Below are 21167 nucleotides of genomic sequence, written 5' to 3' on the forward strand. Positions count from 1 at the left end.
CTGTACTTGAGTACACATCACTTGATGAGCTGAATGGCCTACTTCTGCTGATATGTCTTTTATGGGAAATATCCTCTTCCTGCGAGTCCCATCAATCCCTTGAACCTTGAAATACCCCATGCCGCTATTAAACCTGGCTACCTAAATCTTCATCTGCACAATTTACCCAACAATCGAAGGCACGTCGAGTAAATATGACATCTAATTGTCCCCAAATGTTGCCAGATTGCTGTTTACAATCAATGGCCCTTTTACTTTCAATGCTGCATTGTCTTCCCACTTATTTATATGGTTCCCATTGCCCATTGTATTCCTCTCTGCCTCCGGTATACTGACTCCAATCTCCACAATTCAGTTCCCCAGCCTTCCTCCTGCAGTTTTGGCCACTGTTGAGCCCTCTTTGACTTTTAGTGGATGTACCCCTAGGTCTGAACAAAATCCACATTCTTGACTTAAATGGACAGCCCTGATTATTGAGTGTCCAGACCGTTGACATTTACAGCTCCTGTCTGTGTACCCATGACGCCCCACATTGGCTGCATTGGACTCACAGGGTTTATTATGGCAGAACTTTAGGGTTGTGATCATGATCCCATAAGACCAGAAGACATAGGAGTGGAAGTAAAGCCATTCAGCCCATTGAGTCCACTCCGCCATTTAATCATGGCTGATCGGTATTTCAATTCCACTTACCCGAACTCTCCTTGTTGCCCTTAATTCCTTGTGAGATCAAGAATTTATCAATCTCTGCCTTGAAGACATTTAACGTCCCGACCTTCACTGCGCTCCGTAGCAATGAATTCCACAGGCCCACCACTCTGGCTGAAGAAATGTCTCCTTATTTCCATTCTAAATTGACCCCCTCTAATTCTAAGGCTGTGCTAGTTCTAGTCTCCCTACCTAACGGAAACAAATTCCCAGCATCCACCCTTTCTAAACCATGCATTATCTTGTAAGTTTCTATTAGATCTCCCCTCAACTTTCTAAACTCTAATGAATACAATCCCAGGATCCTCAGCTATTCATCGTATGTTAGGCCTACCGTTCCAGGGATCATGCGTGTGAATCTCTGCTGGACATGCTCCAGTATGTCCTTCCTGAGGTGTGGGGCCCAAAATTAGACACAGTATTCTAAATGGGGCCTAACCAGAGGTTTATTAAGTCTCAGAAGCACATCGTTGCTTTTATATTTCAACCTCTTGAGATAAATGACAACATTACATTTGCTTTTGTCATCATGACTCAACCTGCAAGTCACCCTTTAGAGAATCCTGAACCTGCACTCCTAGATTTCTTTGTACTTCGGCTTTATGAATTTTCTCACCGTTTAGAAAATAGTCCATACCTGTGTTCTTTTTTCTGAAATGCAAGACCTCGCATTTGCTCACGTTGAATTTCATCAGTAATTTCTTGGACCACTCTCCTCAACTGTCTAAACCTTTCTGCAGCCTCCCCACCTCCTCAGTACTACCTGCCTGTCTGCCTAACTTTGTATCATTGGTGAACTTCGCCAGAATGCCCCCAGACCCTTCATCCAGATCATTAATATATAAAGTGAACAGCTGTAGCCCCAACACTGAACCCTGTGGGACTCCACTTGTCACCAGCTGCCATTCCTAAGAAGAACCTTTAATCTCAACTCTCTGCCTTCTGTCAGACAGCCAATCCCCAATTCATGCCAGTAGCTCACCTCGAACACCATGGACCCTCACCTTATTCAGCAGCCTCCTGTGAGGCACTTTATGAAAGGTCTTTTGGAAGTCTAGATAGATAACATCCACTGGGTTTCCTTGGTCTAACCTACTTGTTACCTCTTCAAAGAATCCTGACAGGTTTGTCAGGCATGACCTCCCCATACTAAAGCCATGCTGACTTGTTCTAATCCACCCTGCACTTCCAAGAATTTAGAAATCTCATCCTTAACAATGGATTCTAGAATTTTACCTACAATTGAGGTTAGGCTAATCGGCCTATAATTTTCCATCTTTTGGAAAATTATAGGCCGATTAGCCTAACCTCTTTTGGAAAATTATTTTGGATCCTCACTGCCCCAAGTGGCTGACTAACTCGAGTAAGCCCTGGACTGCTAAGGGAGGCTACCCTTGACTTACTATATCACTAACCCTAGTCTGAAAGGTGTCTCCCCGAATTGACTGAGGACTACCCACCTTAAACTCTGACATAAGGTTAGGCAAAAGTGAGGACTGCAGATGCTGGAAATCAGAGTCTAGGTTAGAGTGGTGCTAGAAAAGCACAGCAGATCAGGCAGCATCTGAGGAGCAGGAAGTTCGACGTTTCGGGCAAAAGGCCTTCGTCAGGAATGAAGACAGACAGCCTCCAGGGTGGAGAGATAAAATCTGACATATGGTTGTTTGAAGCTCATGCTGTGCATTTGACATGTACATTGCTGGTACAGGTGCAAAATCCTTTCTCCAAAATGCTCGGGACCAGCTGGTGATCGGAATTCAGAATTCTTTGAATTTCAGAATGAGTGACAGTTTATGGTGAAACTTTTAAAAATCTTACCGAACAGCAGACTTACTGTGAGTAAAAACAGGCCCCGAGACAGAATTGAGGCCTGCTAGTGCTGTGCCAACCCCCCCCCCCCACCACGTTGCATCTGAGTGACACACATCAAGTGGATGTGGAGCTGGGTTAACCGTTTGGATGCCCAGCAACCTTGTTAATGAGAAACAAACTTCTCAAAAAAACTATGGATTTCAGAGCTTTTTGGATTTCAGATAAAGGGTTGTCTACCTGTATATGGTGCAGATGTAACAGTGACCTAGCTTATTTCCAGATAGCAACATGTCCACTTCTTGATTGAGCATAGCTGCTAACCATGAAAAGCTGGCTAGCTTTACGTTTGCACTAAAAGGGAAGGCAAGATAGAAATACTGTGAGCCCTTAAGCTCTGGCTGACAGGACGAAGCACAAAATGGCAAGTCAAAGGAGAGCAATGGAAGAAAATATATTAATGTTACTGTGAACATACTTCCAGCAAGCAAAGACTGAAGTATGAATCTTGGTCTTCTCTCCCGAATTAGAAAATCGAAAACTGATGAATTAAAATTTAATCATTATTCCTTCATTCCTACATTGAAATAGGCACAGAATGAGTTGTCACTAAGAGAGGAAGTGTGTAGCCCTAAGATGCAGCCTGGTCTATTTTGTGAGCTGGCTATCCCTACCTGATAGCAGCATTGCAGTGAGACGTGTTGGCTTGCTCCAAAGTGCAGCATAAAAACTGCAGAAGCGTTGTGTAGGTGGATCAGAAATATGCCAAGATGATGCCGAGATGGATGCAAATATCCATGGATGTGGGACATATGTAGTTGCTGCCCATGGGCAATGCCCTGAAATACTGATGACTGGTGCTCAAAATGGAAGCCCAGAGGAACAAGTAGTGAGTTGAAGTCGCCACATACCCCTCCTGACCTCTATGTCACCAAGTCTTCACATCTAGTTTCCATCTGACAGGTACATATCAATGAGGCGGGATTAAGTAATCATGAAGGTGATAATGAGCAGTAATCAATGTTAATAGGCTTTTTGCTGCTCACTAATGAAAATCTTACCTCAAACCCCAGGACTTGGTTGGAAAATGTGATTTTTTTTGTTCTTTACTCCAAGTTTGCCTGGTTCAATATCTCAATCGATTTTCCCAAATCTTTCACCATAATCTATGTCATTCAGAGTTTAGGAAGATTCTGCCCAATGTTTCAGCTCAACATATTGAACTATGGAAAAAGGAAAACTAAGATGATTCTCGATAGGAGCAAGAAATACAGGGCAGTTGTTATGGGGGACTTCAACTTCCCAAATATTGACTGGGAATACGATAGTTCAAGTACTTTAGATCGGTCAGTTTTTTGTCCATTGTGTGCAGGAGGGTTTTTCTGACACAGTATGTAGACAGGCTAACAAGGGGCGAGGTCATATTGGATTTGGTTCTGGGTAATGAACCCGGCCAGGTGTTAGATTTGGAGGTAGGTGAGCACTTTGGTGATAACGACCACAATTCAGTTATGTTTACTTTAACGATGGAGAGGGATAGGTATACACTGGAGGGCAAGAGCTACAGCTGGGGTAAAGGCAATTTGGATGCGATTAGACAAGACTTAGGATGTTTAGGATGGAAAAGGAAACTGCAGGGTGTGGGCAGAATTGAAATGTGGAGTTTTTTCAACGAACAGCTTCTGTGTGTCCTTGCTAAATATGTACCTGTCAGACAGGGAGGAGGTTGTCAAGCGCAGGAGCCAAGGTTTACTAAGGAAGTTGAATCCCTTGTCAAGAGGAAGAAGGAGGCTTATGTTAGGCTGAGATGTGAAGGTTTAGTTAGGGCAATTGAGAGTTACAAGGTAACCAGGCAAGACCTAAAGAGAGAGCGAAGACGAGTGAGGAGGGGACATAAAAAGTTGTTGGTGGATAGGATCAGGGAAAACCCTAAAGCTTCCTATAGGTATATAAGGGATAAAAGAATGACTGGAGTAAGATTAGGATAAAGAATGACTCAAAGACAGTAATGGGAATTTGTGTGTGGAGTCTGGGGAAACACTAAATGAATATTTTTTGTCAGTATTTACACTGGAAAAAGACAATGTTGTTAAGGAGAATACGGAAGAAACAGGCTATTAGACGAGATGGAATTGAGGTTCACAAAGGAGGTTTAGAAATTCTGGAAAGTGTGTATATAGATAAATCCTATAGGCTAGATGGGATTTATCCTCAGATTTTCTGGGAAGCCAGGGAAGAGATTGTGAAACCTTTGGCTTTGATCTTTATATCGTCATTGTCTACAAGAATAGTGCCAGAAGACTGGAGGATAGCAAATGTCATTCCCTTGTTCAAGATGGGCAGTAGAGACAACCCTGATAATTATAGACCAGTGAGCCTTACTTCGGTTGTGGATAAAGTGTTTTGAAAAGGTAATAAGAGATAAGCCTTATAATCATCTCAATAGGAATAAGTTGATTAGGGATAATCAACACGTTTTTGTGAATGGTAGGTTGTGCCTCACAAACCTTATTAAGTTCTTTGAGAAGGTGACCAAACAGTTGGATGAGGGTAAAGTGGTTGATGTTGTGTATATAGATTTCAGTAAGGCATTTGATCAGATTCCCCATGGTAGGCTACTGCACAAAATATGGAGGCATGGGATCGAAGGTGCTTTAGCGGTTTGGATCAGATATTAGCTAGCTGAAAGAAGACAGAAGGTGGTGGTTGATGGGAAATGTTCATCCTGGAGATCGGTTACTAGTTGTGTACTGCAAGGATCTGTTTTGCGTCCATTGCTATTTGTCATTTTTATAAACAACCTGGATGAGGGCGTAGAAGGATAGGTTAGTAAATCTGCAGATGACACCAAGTTCGGTACAGTTGCGGATAATGCTGAAGGATGTTGTAGGTTACAGAGGGACATAGATAAGCTGCAGAGCTCCTGTTGATAGAGCTGTTAAGAAGGCATACAGTGTGTTAGCTTTTATTAGTCGAGGGATCAAGTTTTGGAACCATGAGGTCATGCTCCAATTGTACAAAACTCTGGTGCAGCTGCACTTGGAGTATTGCATGCAGATCTGCTCGCCGCATTATGGGAAGGATGTGGAAGCTTTGGAAAGGGTTCAGAGGAGATCTACTAGGATGTTGCCTGGTATGGAGTGAAAAACTTTTCTTATGAGAAAAGTTTGAGGGACTTGAAGTTGTTTTCGTAAGAGAGAAGAAAGTTGAGAGGTGACTTAATTGAGATTTATAAGATAATCAGAGGGTTAGATCATATGGACAGTGAGAGCCTTTTTCCTAGGATGGTGATGGCTAGCATGATGGGGCATAGATTCAAATTGAGGGGTAATAGATATAGGACGGATCTCACAGGTAGTTTCTTTACTCTGAGATTATTAGGAGCATGGAATGTACTGCCCGCAACAGTTGTAGACCTGCCAACTTCACGGACATTTAAATGGTCATTGGTTAGGCACATGGAGGAGAATGGAATAGTGTAGGTTAGATGGGCTTCAGATTGGTTTCACAGGTCAGCGCAACTTCGAGGGCCAAAGGGCATCTACTTTGCTGTTATGTTCTATGTTCTAAGTGCTATTACTTACCATTAGTTACATGACAGATCTGCAAGTTTAGAAATATTGTTTAAGTTAAGGCATTTTGTTTATATTCATAAGCCATGGGTTTTAATACACCAAAAATGTATTCTGCAATCAATAACGTTTTCTGGCTACATTCCAATATTTAATGATAATTAATTTTGCCATGTACAGTTACTATATTTGGCAGTGGCACCAAATGAAGAGGTAGTTACAGTTCAGCAGGGTAAAGCTTCTGGGCCTGTTGGTCAGCAAAAACCAAAAGTGCCTACATATTGTCAGGAAAATATTTGTGATTCACACAATCTTCAAATTAATCTTCAAAAATATTAACGTTAACTACAGAAGTTAGCTGCAGCTAACTGAATACCCAATATAATATTAACAAATAAATGTTATTTAGATACTAATGTTCTAACCTATGAAGGGTTGGTTTTTTGACTTACATGGACTTTGCCTTGAAATATTTAGAGTGGAATTTAAACACAACTAATAACAATACATAGAAATTGATTATCTTCGTAAGGTTTACAATGCTTTAATTGCTTAAAATAGCATTTGTCAGCTTTATGTTTTATTGACAAACTTTATCGATTTATCTGATTTTTGACTTTGTCTTGTCTCTGGTACATAAAATTCACATGTGCTGTTCAAATGGGAAATGGTTGTATTGATTTCCTTAACTTCAGTTGAAATGCTAAAGATTTTTGGATAAGCTTTCTCATTACTTAAGCCAAAATCAATTTGAAAGAACCTTTTTTAATGAAAGAGCAGTCTGAACACCACCTTCAGAAACCAAGTCCTGTTCATCCTTTGCTTTAGGTATTGATCACCTCGGCTGTTCTACTGATGTCCAATTGGTTTACATTGTGGTTCAGCTTTGTGTGTAAGCTTGCAGTTTCAGAAAAAAAGGAACTGATACAGAGACAACAAATGAAATCCTTTTGCTCCACAGAAATAAGGTGTGTTCTTTGTTGAGGTATAGTACCTCAAAACGGCTGTTAGTTGTTCTGCGTAGCTTATGTGGAATACAACCAACACAACATACGAGTAGTTGTGTGGAAGATGTGCACAAATTAGTACAAGAGAAATGAAGGAATGTTGATTCAATTTTCATTTATCAGTTGTGGATTTTCTAATTCGTGAGAAGAGCTTCATAATTTGGTCTTTGTTTGCTTACTGAAAGTACGTTCACAATAACAATAATAGATTTTCTTCGATTACTATGCTTATTTGTATATTTGCTGGATTCCTTGTAGCTTGATGGAAAAGACCATGTAATTTATTCTATGGACCAGCAAAACAAGAAGATTGAAGCTCATTGTAGGACAGCCGAACGAAACAAACCAAGTGTTGATTGCAAGGCCCAAAACAAGGTAATTTGCAAAGGTATCATTAACTACTCTATATTACATAAATGATATAATTACTCAGTGGTTAATTAAGTGAAGTGGACTTATTGACATATTGTCGGATACGAGTATCGTGTTGCTGTCTTCCAAATGTATTAGTTTTAGGTTAATGGTCTATTCATGTCAATGTTCTATTTGCAAAATCTGCAAAGCTATACAGAATTGTTGTACAGGCCTGTATGTTTTTGACTCTTAACTGAAAGAAAATTTGCATAATGCACAATTGACCGGGATGTTCTGAATATCATATTCAGCTCTAGGTTGATCCATGTTTTTTCTCTAATTTCAAAGTATTGAAGGTGTCCATAATTGATTTATAACATTTCTGTACATACAGGCCAGAAAGAAGTCAATATTTTTAAAGCCTTACTTATACTGTCAATAAAAATGCACTGTAATGGAGTAATTTGGTGTATGCTTTCTCATTTCCATTTCCTCGTCAGTGCAAATCAGTCAAATCTATCTACGTTAAGCTATGTTTATGTAAGAAATTGAATTATAAATTTTATTTAAATTTGCTTTAAATAATCTTACAAGACTGAGTCATTAGCATTTTCTTTATCAACCTCAATTCAGTTATACCAAAACATATTAGAATCTGTGTTCTTGTAGCTAGTGAAACAAGGAGCTGTGAAGTATCTATCCTTTTGGAGTATTTGGAGACCTCGTAATAGTTCCATATTAAAACTTTCAATGCTCGTTGTATTCATATGACATGTTGCTTTCAGTTTAGTTGAAAATGTTTCAATTTATTTGAAAATGTTTAAATTTGGGATGATATGTTTCCAATTGATGAGTTGTTATTGTTCAAATGGGTACCTATCTGAATCATTATTTAAGATTAATTTATTTTTTTTCATTTGGATGTTATTATAATCATTATTGATTATTTGATGCCAATGTATATATTAGCATTAACAAGCACACTACAAAAGGAGATGTGCTTTATATAGAGGTACTAGAACAATACCTATATTATATTTGAAATTACTTGGACATAAGCTTAGCCAGAACAAATTTTATTAAATGCCAGATTTGTAATTGTTGTTATCCAACATAAATAAAAATCATTCAAAAAATGAGCATAAAATCTGAGCAATGAAGTGACTTCACTTCCTGAAAGCTGCTTAATGGAATGAAAGTCTCCTCTCTCTTTTGGTTGTAAGAATTCTATAAGGTAAGGGTTTGGGTGGTGAATAGATTTCTGAAATCAGATGAATGAGTACACTTCCTCCATTTACTATTCATAGTGAAAATGTCAATATTCATGATATACGCATTTGTAGCCTTGTTATAAGTAGCAAATAAATGAATTCTATTGGTTTGGTGCAAAATAAAGTGAAATAGCCTGACAGGGAGAAATCCCTTTACCAGATTATGGCAGTGTAGTGAGAAATTATTGCCATTTGTCATCAGTATGTTAGTACTGTGAGAAAAATGTTATACTCTTCATTTAAAAGTTCACAACCTTTTTGTAATGCAAGCCACTTCCAAAATGTAGAGCATTGCATTTTACATTTTGAGGACATTATGCTGTGAATCTGGCATTGTTACATGCTCGAGGTGTGCATTATATCTGCACCATTAAAAGATAAGATTTTCAGTGAAGTCTATTTTAGTGGAGACTTGTCAATTTAATCAAAATGTAAGACAATTGCGAATTTGTGACTGGTGATCACTTTTGGTGTCTTGACATTGTTTAAATAGCTAATCAGTTTCTGTCCAAATTTTAAAGCAAGGAGACTAATTTTGCCAGAATGTTACCATGCTCTTTTTGTTCAGAAACCCTGTGGATTTCTCCAGTTCTCAAGAACATATAGAGTAAAACCTATGTGGATCTATTAAGAAATCAGACATTTTTTTGGTGAAAGGAAAATTAAACTTTTCAAGCAAAATGATTCCTGGATAAAGACTAAGACATGTGATTGTTTTGAAGAGTTAAAATAATGAGCCAGATGTTCTCACTAAGGAGGCTGGATAATAGATGGACTGGTTTTGCCCCTTGGTAGTTGACATGTGTGTGAATATCACAACTGTTTCTCTCTACTAATCCTTGAATTATTTCAGGAATACCTAATTTAAAAGGCATCTGGGTAGGTACATGAATAGGAAGCATTCTGAGAGATATAGGCCAAACGCTGGCAAATGGAACTAGATCAGTTTAGGATATCTGGACGATATGGATGAGTTGGACCAAAAAGTCTATTTTCATGCTGTATGATGCTATGACTCTAAGTCCACAGCTTCCAATGCCTGGAGAGCTTAGTGGTCCAGGCTGCTGATGATTATACAAGCCGAAATGCAGCTTTGTTTACCTGATATTCAGTGTACATGCAGTTCTATAAGCTAGCTTGCTGTTCTCTTCTTTCTGAGCATTTCATTTAGCGCATGCAACAATAATTCACAATGCATTCTTTATAGTGGCAGGAGTACTATGTAGGAACTGCTTCGTTTTGTAACGTGTCTCATGATATAGCAAACACATGATCAATTTTAATATTATAACATGTAAGCAGTAGATGGTTGCAAGGTTAGATTCTTGTTGCAGAGTTACAGACTGTAGTATTTTAAATTTTGTTACTTTATTATCTCATTGTTCTGTATTTTCAGCTTCTTGTTATTTTCCCAGACAAAAATCTTTACTGAAACTGTTCAGCAGGTATGGCAGCATCTATAAAAAGAGAGCTAGAATTAAGGGAATAATCAGAGGCAGTGGAGCTCCTGTCAGTACATTGGATTGCCAGTGAGACAAACACATTGCCTTCACCAGAAAATATTCCTGTAAACCACCTTCCAGTAATGAATAGCTGGGGGAAGGGTGGATGTTCCATCTAGTGAGAGTTACCCTTAAACAAAGGCTGGAAATTCTTGTGTTGAGGGCCATCATACAGGAGGATGTGGCTACTACTGCAAAAACATCCTGAAGTTCAAGGTCCCGGAGGACCCAGGACAAAAGTAAGTAATGTATGGTGAGCAGATGATGGATTGTGGTTGGTGGGAGTTCTCAGATTTTGATCATCGGGAGAGGGGTCGGGGATGAGTTCCACTAGGTGTCCCTCAAGTTCAGTAACTCGTCCCATGTTGAGGCACTGAGACTTTAGTTTCAGTGATTTAACAGTGAAGTTACAAGCTGTCCATAGGAATGCAGCTGTTGTGAACATTGCAAGGTGACAAACTTGCCTTTTGCTCAGTTAACACTAGGCTGATGATCTTAAGTGATTCTTACTCACAGTTAACATAGAAGGTACAACATTACAGCACAGTACAGGCCCTTCGGCCCTCGATGTTGCGCCGACCTGTGGAACCAATCTGAAGCCCATCTATCCTACACTATTCCATTTTTGTCTTTATGTTTATCCAATGACCATTTAAGTGCCCTTAAGGTTGGTGAGTCTACTACTGTTACGGGAAGGGTGTTCCACGTCCCTGCTGCTCTCTGAGTAAAGAAACTACCTCTGACATCTTTCCTATATCAATTACACCTCAATTTAAAGCTATTACCTCTTGTGCAAGCCATCACCACCCGAGGAAAAAGGCTCTCCCTGTCCACCCTATCTAACCCTCTGATTATCTTATATGTCTCTATTAAGTCACCTCTCAACCTTCCTCCGTCCAACAAAAACAGCCTCAAGTCCCTCAGCCTTTCATCATAAGACTTTCCCTCCATTCCAAGCAACATCCTAGTAAATCTCCTCTGAACTCTTTCCAAAGCTTCCACATCCTTCCTATAGTGTGGTGACCAGAACTGTACACAATACTCCAAGTGCGGCCGCACCAGAGTTTTGTACAGCTGCAACATGACCTCGTGGCTCTGAAACTCAATCTCTCTACCAATAAAAGCTAACACACCGTAAGCCTTCTAAACAACCCTATCAACCTGGATGGCGACTTTCAGAGATCTATGTATGTGGGCATCTAGATCTCACTGCTCATCTACGTTACCAAGAATCTTACAATGAGCTCAGTACTCTTTATTCCTGTTGCTCCTTCCAAAGTGAATTGCCTCACACTTTTCTGCATTAAATCCCATTTGTTACCTCTCAGCCCAGCTCTGCAGCTTATCTATGTGGACCACAACTTGGGGCTACTCCCCCTTCCCTTCGAGGATCCCGGAAACACATTCCAAGATATTACAAACCTTGGCACCTGGGAGGCAACACACCAACCGTGAGTCTCTCTCATTCCCACAGAATCTCCTATCTGTCCCCCTAACTATGGAGTCCCTAATGACTAATGCTCTGCTCCACTCCCCTCTTCCCTTCTAAGCAACAGGGACAGAATCTGTGCCAGAGACCTGTACCCCATGGTTTATCCCTGGTAAGTTGTCCCCCTCAACAGTATCCAAAACAGTAGACTTGTTATTGAGGGGAACAGCCACAGGATACCCCTGCACTGTCTGCTGGTTCCCTTTCCGTCCCCTGACTGTAACCCATTTGCCTTGTTCTTGTACCTGAGTTGTGACTACCTCCCTATAACTCCTCTCAATAACCCCCTCCGCTGACCAAATGATCCAAAGTTCATCCAGCTCCAGCTCCAGTTTCCTAACGTTGTTTTTGAGGTGCTGGAGTTGGGTGCACTTCCCACAGATGAAGTCAGCATAGACACTAATGGTGACCCTTATCTCCCTCATTTTGCAGGAGGAACATTCAACTGCCCTAACCTCCATTTCCACTATTCTAAATTCCCAAAGAGATTATTGGAAAATAAGGAATAAAAAACAAACTTACCTTACCAATCTGGTGCACAGAACCTTTTTTCTTGGTTAGGGGAGGAGGATGGGTGGGAGACACTACCATAGTAGTGTTTCAGGTAAACATAATCACCCAAATATATTGCTTCACCTACTCAGCAGTCCTGTGTCCGCTCCTGCTCAGCGTGCACTCACCTATGTACGAGGTAAGATTTTAAAGCAGTGATTTACCTTCCTCTCCCTCTCTTCTCACCGCTCCTGAAAAATGGAGGCCTGACTCTTGAGGTAAGTCCCTTTTAAGTGAGAAACTGATCTCCCAGCAGCCCCCGGTCATCTCTGCTTCTCTCCTTGCTGCTCCTGAAAAATGGAGGGGAATTCATGTCACAACAGGTGAGATGGCTGATCATGGGCCTTCCTATCCAGTTTGTCATTCAGTTGCCATGGATTCCAGGACTGACTAATTCAGGCACTTTTCAGTTAATGAGGCCATGAATCCATGGCTAATTGTCAACCTGCTGCACTCAGCCTGTGGCTTACAGTCAATCTTTCTGTGCCTAAGCACTGGCCAAATCAGAAGACTCTATCGTAAAGGTGTAAATGCCTCCTTGCATAAAGAATCCAGTTTCTCCCTCATTGATGTGTTTCAGTCTCGAGCTCAGCCTCCAGTTTATAAACTCTGAGCTGTATCAGCTCAAATCTCAAACACTGTGAACACGTTTGCCTTGGGTCACATTGGTGTGCAAGATTTCCTGCATTCTACAGCTGTGATCACCTGTCCTGCCATCTTTAATCATTAAAAGTTACACAACACCAGGTTATAGTCCGACAGGATTATTTGGAAGTACAAGCTTTCTGAGCATTGCTCCTTCATCAGATTACTAGAACGGCAGGATTATAGAACACAAAATTTATAGTAAAAGATCAAAGTGTCATACAACTGAGTCTTTAATCACTTAGAATGAGGAAATATGTTTTGATTGATTAATACGTAAATCCCAGAACTTCCAAGTCACAGTCTCGAGACAATGTAAGGTTTTACCAGTATTGAAATAAAAGGTGACATCTCAGCTCAGACAATGCATCAAAAATGTGAAGTTAGAGTCTCTCTATATCCTAACCTCAAGTCAGATTGGTTCTCCTTCCAAAGTGAGATATTTTTAAATGTCACATAGACTGACTGCCTATAGTTTATGTAATTTTTAAACAAAATAGAATGTATATGCAGATTTGTATTTTCAGGTACATTCAATTTTATTCAAAAAGCACACAATCTATGAGTAGTCAGTCCTTGTGACATTTTATAAGTACCTACTTTGGAAATAGAACCAGTCTGACTCAAGATTGGGATACAGACAGACTCTAACCTCACACTTTTAATGTATTGTCTGAACTGAGATGTCACCTCCATTTTTATACTGGTAAAACCATAAGTTGTCTCAGGACTGTGACTTGAAAGATGTTCTGCAATTTACATCTTAATCAATTGAAGCCTGTATCTCCGTTCGAAATGACTAAAGACTTAATAGCAATCTAGGTCTGTTCAATACATCACATCAGTTGTGTGACATTTTTTGATCTTTTACATAGATTGTGTAGAGGGGAACCAGTAGATGTCTTGTATTTCGACTTCCAGAAGATATTCGACAAGGTACCTCACAAAAGGTTGTCATAAGAGGCCATAGCGTTGAAGGCAATATATTGGCATGGATACCGTAATCACTAATGAGCAGGAAACAGTGAGTGAGGATAAGGGGTTCTTTTTCAAGTTGGCCACCTGTGACCAGTGGGGTTCTACAGGAATCAGTACTGGAAAAATAACTATTTACTATATATGTTAATCACTTGAAGAAAGGAAGAGGAAATACTATTGTCAAATTTTCAGACAGGCAAAAATAGACAGAAAGTCAATTTGCAAGAGGAATACAAATAGTTTACAGAGAGATTGCTGGATTAAGTAAGTGGGCAAAATGTTGGCAAATGGAGTGTAATGTGGGCAAATGTGAAGTTGTTCATCTTGGAAGGGAAAGCAAAAGAACAGAGTATTATTTAAATGGAGAAAAACTTCAACACAAAGGAAACTTGAGGGTATGTGTGCATAAAACACAGAAAGCTAGCACACAGGTGCTACAGGTAATCAGGAAGGCTAATGGAATGTTGGCCCTTATTTCAACTGTGTTGGAGGCTTAACTACAACTGTACAAGTTACTGGTGATACCACTACTGGCGTACTGTGAACAGTTTTTGTCCCTTATTTAAGGAAAGCTATTTCATTGGAGGCAGTTAAGGTAAGGTACCAAAACTGTTTGCAAATTTCTAGTATTGATCTAGCTAATATCTTGTATAATCTTGGCAAGACAATGCTATTTTCATACCCAATCCTCATTTGCTTTCCCTACTACCTGTGGAATTTGTGTGCTAGTTCTTGTGATTTATTGCAAGGACCTCCAAATCCCTTTGTTCTGCAACTTTCTGTCGCTTTCTTCTTAAATAATATTCAGCTCAACTATTCTTCTTGCTAAAGTGCATAACCTCACATTTTCCCACATATTCTACCTGCTAAGATTTTGCCCATTTACCTTACCTGTCTGTGTATCTCTTCCTGCTCTTTTTTGCTGAATCTTGTGTTTTTTTGGTTAAGTCCGAGTTGCATGTAGTGTTTTGGAAGGTTTAATGTCATTAGGCCTCATGGGTTCTCCTGCCCTATTTTACCAAACTTGTCTCCTTAATTACTTAGTGCATCCCTGATGTCCAATTTCTGCCCCATTCACGAAGTGCCCCACCTGGAACATCTCATCACTCAATGGATATCTTGAAATTCACTGGCATCCCTTGCAACTGCACCATCTTTAAAAGCCTGACGTGCAGCCAGACAAGTGCTGTCTGTCTAGAAGTACTCCTGATATGCCAGACATAGAAATCAGTGCCCACATTGTGAGTAGGAGCCTGAAGGTCTTGCTAGGTAGTGTATTGGCAACACAGGACTTTGCCTTCCTGCAGGACCAACACTGGAAGCGAAGGCACCATACTATGCCAGCCTGGTGTGATGTGGCCAATTGAGTTAAAATTCTCTCAGCTAACTGGAGAAATGTCCAGCACTGTAGGAAGAACCTCAGTGTCCTTCTCCTCTCTGCTGAGATAGCACCATCTTCTCTCCTCATATTCACTTTACCCCTGTCGTTGTATCCACCTCCCATTCATGCATGACAGAAGTCAGGGGCCCCAGCCCCTGAACAGCACTAACACCGCATGTCTTCTGTACTGCTTATTTACTCACTTAGGCCACCTCCCCACCTTCACCAAAGATAACAGCTGTGCCACATGCTTTCATCTCCCGTAATACGTAATATCTAGTTCTTTCTCATTCTAGGTGAATAAGAACTCACAATGGCGAAGAAAGACTCAAGAGAGGTAGTGTACTGCAAGACATTTGGCTCCTCATCACTTTGGTGGAGAGAATCTTAACTCTGACTGCCCCAGGCTGAGCATGGACTAATATTGGAGTCTGACCTTGAATTTCTGTCTCAGGACCCACTGAGCTAAAGCTATCCCCTTGACTTGACTGAGGCTTACTGAGAAACATGGCAAGCTTCCTGACTTTGTGCCTGCACTAAGCGGCACATAAGAAAGTAGCCATATCAAACATACGAGTCAGAAATTGTTGAAAAACTCAGCAGGTCTGGCAGCATCTGTGAAGAGAAGACAGAGTTAACAGTTCAAATTCAGTTACCTTTCTTCAGAATCACTTTTGAATCATTGGATTTGAAACATTAACTTTGTTTTCTCTCCACAGATGCTGCCAGACTTGCTGAGCTTCTCCAGTAACTTCTGTCTTTGTGTGTTTCAGATTTCCAGCATCCACAGTTCTTTGTTTTGTATTAGAGTAGTAATGTGAGCCTGGTATCTCTGGCTCATGGGGCAAACGCACAAATGCAAGGCAGGGATTCTGTGAGCAACCAAATAGACTCGGAATGTGTGAGCGATGTGAGAGCAAGCAAAGAGTTTGTTGATGTAACATGGTCAAGTCCAGGAGCTGGGAGTTTGGCCTGAGTGCAAGTGCCTTTGCGGCAACATTGCAATAATAGTTGCTGGTGCAACTCAAAATGGAGAATTATCATGCAGAAATGTCCTGTAGGTGGGTTAGATGTGCACTACAATGATTCTTAGAAGCTGGCACAAATCTGATTCATCTGTGGATTTAGGGAGTGTGTAGTCAGTGCTTATGAAGTATACTCTGAGATGTTGGTTCCCAATATCCAACATGGAGATTGAGCAGAGCAAGCAGTGAGCTGAACTCATCAGATATTTGTTCCGGATTTCTTGTTGAGTTTTCCTGATGTCAAGCTCGTTTGGTGAATTTGGTCAGAGGGACACTGAATATTAATGTGGTGAGTTGAATTTTTAATAAATCTTCTAACATCCAATAAGGACTCTCATATAGTAATTGAGTCATAGAGCTGAACAGCACGGAAACCGACCCTTTGGTCTAACTCGTCCATGCCGAACAGATATCCTAAAATAATCGAGACTCATTTGCCAGCAGTTGGCCCATATCCCTCAAAACCCTTCCTGATCATGTACCCATCTAGATTCCTCTTAAATGCTGTAATTGTACCAGCCTCCACAATTTCCTCTGGCAGCTCATTCCATGCACGCATCACCCTCTGTGCAGAAAAGTTACCCCTTAGATCCCTTTTAAATCTTTCTCCTCTCACCTTAGACCTATGCTATCTTATTTTGGATTCACCCACCCAGGGAAAAGACCTTGGCTATTCACTGTATCCATGCCCCTCATGATTTTATAAGCCTCTATAAGGTCACCCCTTAGCCTCCAATGGTCCAATAGTTCCAGCCTAGTCAGCCTCTCCCTATAGCTGAAACCCTCCAATACTGGCAACATCCTTGTAAATCTCTTCCAAACCCTTTCAAGTTTCACAATAGCCTTCTGATTGCAGGGAGACCAGAATTGAATGCAGCATTCCAAAAATAGCCTAACCAATGGTCTTGTGTAGCTGCAGCATGACCTACCAACTCTTATATTCAATGCACTGACCAGTAAAGGCAAGCATGCCAAACACCTTCTTCACCATCCTGTCTACTTGCAACTCCACTTCCAAGGAACTATGAACTTGCACTCCAAGGTCTCTTTGTTCAGCAACATTCCTCAGGACCTTATCATTACGTGTATAAATCCTGCTATGATTTACTTTTCCAAAATGTAGCACCTCACATTTATCTAAATTAAACTCCATCTGGCACTTCTTGGCCCATTGACCAATCGGATCAAGGTCCTGTTGTACTCTGAGGTAACCTTCTTTGCTGTCCACTACTCCAATTTTGGTGTCATCTGCAAACTTACTACCCATACCTCCTATGTTGATATCCAAATCATTTATATAAATGACAAGAAGCAGTGGACCCAGCAGCGATTCTTTCAGCACCTTGTTGGTCACAGGCCTCCAAAATCAACTCTCCACCAACACTCTCTGTCTCCTACCTTTGAGCCCGATCTGTATCCAAATAGCTAGTTCTCCCTGTATTCCATGTGATTTAACCTTGTCAATTGGCAACTAGACTCTGTCTAGTGAGAATCTCACCACATGCCCTTGTGAAATGCAGAAAAATGGCATGGGTTGTCCCCAGTGTTGAGATGGTTCTTGCTAAACTTATTACCTGATTTTGCCACATCTCACAATAGCCCATATTACTCAGACCATAAGAAGATTCTGCCCATTGTGTCATCGTCATCACAGACTTCTCAACTATTTTTGTGTCATTCATAAACGGTATAGCGCATTCACTTTCTTCATCCAAGTCATGAGGATATATTGTTAATAATTTCAGCCTCAGTACTTATCCTTGTCGCATGTCATGCTGCAGGTTGCCAACCTGAAATGCCTCCTGATCCAAGTCTCTGTCTTCTATTAGTAGCCGATCCTCTACCTGTGTTAATATACTACTTTGGGCACTTATCTTATAAAAGAGCCTAAAGTGTAGTATTGCATCAAACAACTTCTGAAAATCCAGAAGAATTATGTTTATTGCTGCCCCTTTATCCTGCTGGTTGCCTCTTCAAAGAATTCTAATGAATTTATTCAGCATGATTTTCCTTTCATGTAGTCATGCATTTCTAAATGATCTGTTGTTACATCTTTATAAAGGACTTGAATATTTTCTCGATGCCAGGTGTTAAGCTAACCAATCTATGTTTTTTGCTTGTGTTATCTGTCTCACCATTTTAAATAAAAGTTTTAACTTGACAGTTTTCCAATTCTTTGGGACTGTTCCAAAAGCGAAGGATTCTTGGAAGATTACTGATATAGTGCAACCACTCCCCCTGACTATCGCTGCAGCTACTGTCTTTAAGTTCCCAAGATGCATCTCATCAGATCCAGGGGACCTATCAGACACTTCTCTAATGATAGTGGGTTTTGGGTTTGGGGAGGAAGAGAATTGCGTGGACAGGTTCATGTGGCTGGATGACTGGAGAACTGGGCCAAAAGTGCCTCTAAAATAGAGAGCACAAAGTACTGATCTTAGACCTGAATCAGTAGAGACCTGGAGACCTGGCAGAGATTGATAGCACATATAAGGCTAGATTCTAATTCTAAACCCTTTTCCACTGTAAGGTGTTTCAATAGCACAGCTGTGTGTGACATTCGCTTTCAGACAGATCAGCTGGCATTGTGGAATGTCAAAGAAAACCTGAAAGAACTGCGGAAGCTGTAAATCAGAAACAAAAACAGAAATTTCTGGAAAAGCTTAGCATCTTCCTCAGAGTCAGAAGGGTCACTGGACCCGAAATGTTAACTCTGATGTTTCTTTACAGATGCTGCCAGACCTGCTGAGCTTTTCCAGAAATTTTCTGTTTTAGTTTGTGGAATGCCAAATAGCTATTTATGATTGAGGCCCATTCATCTGTGTGATGGGGCAGCCGGAAATCAACAACCCTGATATTACCTCATAGATTTGAAGGTCAGGGTGCCATATTTTAAAAGGGCACTCAGACACACAACCCAGGAGCATCAGTCTTCCTGAGAGATGATGCCCTGAGACTGGAGCTGCTGTCCGAACTTTCAAATTCTGTCCACCCCACCATGTCCCTACAACTGGAGGAGAATGTGACAGTCTTGACCCCTGACAGTATCATTGCAGATGTGTCTCTCTGGAAATGACCAGGAGCTGCCTGATGGCAGTGCAGAGTCAGGCGGGGAACACTTGAAACAAATGCCAGAGGACAGCCGCAGTCTTAAGTGAAAGTTGGAAGATTCCGTTCAAATTGCCCATCATGGCTCTGGAATGTGGATTTTCCCTGTGGAGGTCACTGACCACCATATAGAACAAGATACAGAAGAATACTCAGTGAATGCTGTATATGTGCTTGGATTCTGTCATTGTGACAATTGGCTTGAGTGGTTTTCCTTGTACTTTTTTCTCGAGTGATCTTGAGTTTTGGGTTTGAGATGTAAAAGTCATGCAAGCTCCCTTGGTAGTGAGCACATGCTTTGTGGGATTATTTTCCATGGTCACGTGTCAGCTGCATGGATATAGTGAAAATTAACTCTTTTAGTTAATGAAGACAGCTGGAAGATCTCTGTGCTTTCGACACCATGTATACATTCAATGATACTGTGTAGCTTTTGGAAATCTAGCTGACTACTGCATTGCTCAATGCCTGGCACCCAGGCTCTGGTGATGTTTGGAAATTCATTGACTCACTGAATGGGACATTCATTACTTCCCTGATGCATTAGTGGCCTTGGTGGCATAGAAATTCAATACTATGGCAATGTTGAGCACTTTTGCAATGGGAGCTTGGGTTATCCTGAAGCAACTGACAAAGGTGAGTGATAGAATCCCTTGACATCCTGAGGTGACTCACACGTTAATATTTTTCAGCAGTTAGTGTGAATGCAGTATATTCGATTGTGGTGTACACGCACTAGTTCTCGGAATCTCACTAGTCTTTGAGTTGACAGCATCATGAGCTGCCTGATCAACTGTTGGTTATCCTCTTTGGTGTTCTGGTCATTATTACATTTGGCCCTGGACCACCTTCTATTGATTGCTCTCTAGATGTGTCAGTGCGAGCAGAACTACTGTGTGCATTTAACCAATCTTATCTACCTGCAGTGAACTGAACACAAGGCAGGCAAAGTTCTGGTCAGCACAATGTAGTTCTGGGCATCACAATTTAGGAAGGATGTGAAGGCATTGGAAATGATGCAGGAAGCTTCACAAGAATGCTTCCAGGGAAGAGGAACTTTCATAATGAAGACACAGTGGAGAAGTTTGAAGATACATCGGATGTAATTCAGCGAAGATTTACTAGGCCAGTTCTAAGAAAGGGTCACCGGACCCTAAATGTTAATTCTGATTTCTCTTCACAGATGCTGCCAGACCTGCTGGGCTTTTCAAGCAACTTCTGTTGTTTTGATTTTTACTAGGTACCTGAAATGAACAAATGTCATAGAAGTTAAGGCTAGGAAAGTATCTTCTGGAGTTTCAGTCAGAGGTAACTTAATTGAAACATATAAGATCCTTGGAGGACTTGACTGGGTAGATGTTAAAAGGATGATTTATTTTGGGAGAATCAGAACTAAAGACAAAAACTTAAAATTAATGGGGTCATCCAGTTAAAACAGTGAAGAGGACTTTTTTGCTTTCAAAGGGTTGACTTTCTTTGGAATTCCCTTCCTCCAAAAGGCAGTGGATGCAGAATGTTTACAACAGAAATAGATTCTTGATTACTGAAGGAATGAAAGTTTATCAGGGCTAGGCAGGAATATAGAGTCAAGGTTAAAATTAGATCTGCCATGTTCTTATTAGTGATAGACAGGCTTGAAGGACTGAGTGACCTATGCTTGTTCCTGACTCGTAAGTTAAAACTGTTTTCCTTTGAAATGTGATCAAAATCATGACAGGTCCAGGCAGAAAAATAATTGGTAAAAATAAAAAAACGCAGGAAAAAAG

At 40.7% G+C, this 21167-nt stretch overlaps 1 protein-coding gene across 1 annotated transcript in view; it reads left to right on the plus strand.

Annotated features, from left to right (window-relative positions):
- Positions 1-21167, plus strand: part of LOC122549388 (uncharacterized) — a 510886-nt gene that overhangs the window by 152097 nt on the left and 337622 nt on the right. Inside the window, exon 6 of the mRNA XM_087985979.1 lies at positions 7355-7471. Coding sequence (XP_087842105.1) covers positions 7355-7471 — 117 coding nt within the window. The remainder of the gene's footprint in view (positions 1-7354; positions 7472-21167) is intronic.

The sequence above is a fragment of the Chiloscyllium plagiosum genome, unplaced genomic scaffold, assembly GCF_037043375.1.
Source record: "Chiloscyllium plagiosum isolate Xiang-an unplaced genomic scaffold, Cpla_swu_hap1 HiC_scaffold_4, whole genome shotgun sequence".
Lineage (NCBI taxonomy): Eukaryota > Metazoa > Chordata > Chondrichthyes > Orectolobiformes > Hemiscylliidae > Chiloscyllium > Chiloscyllium plagiosum.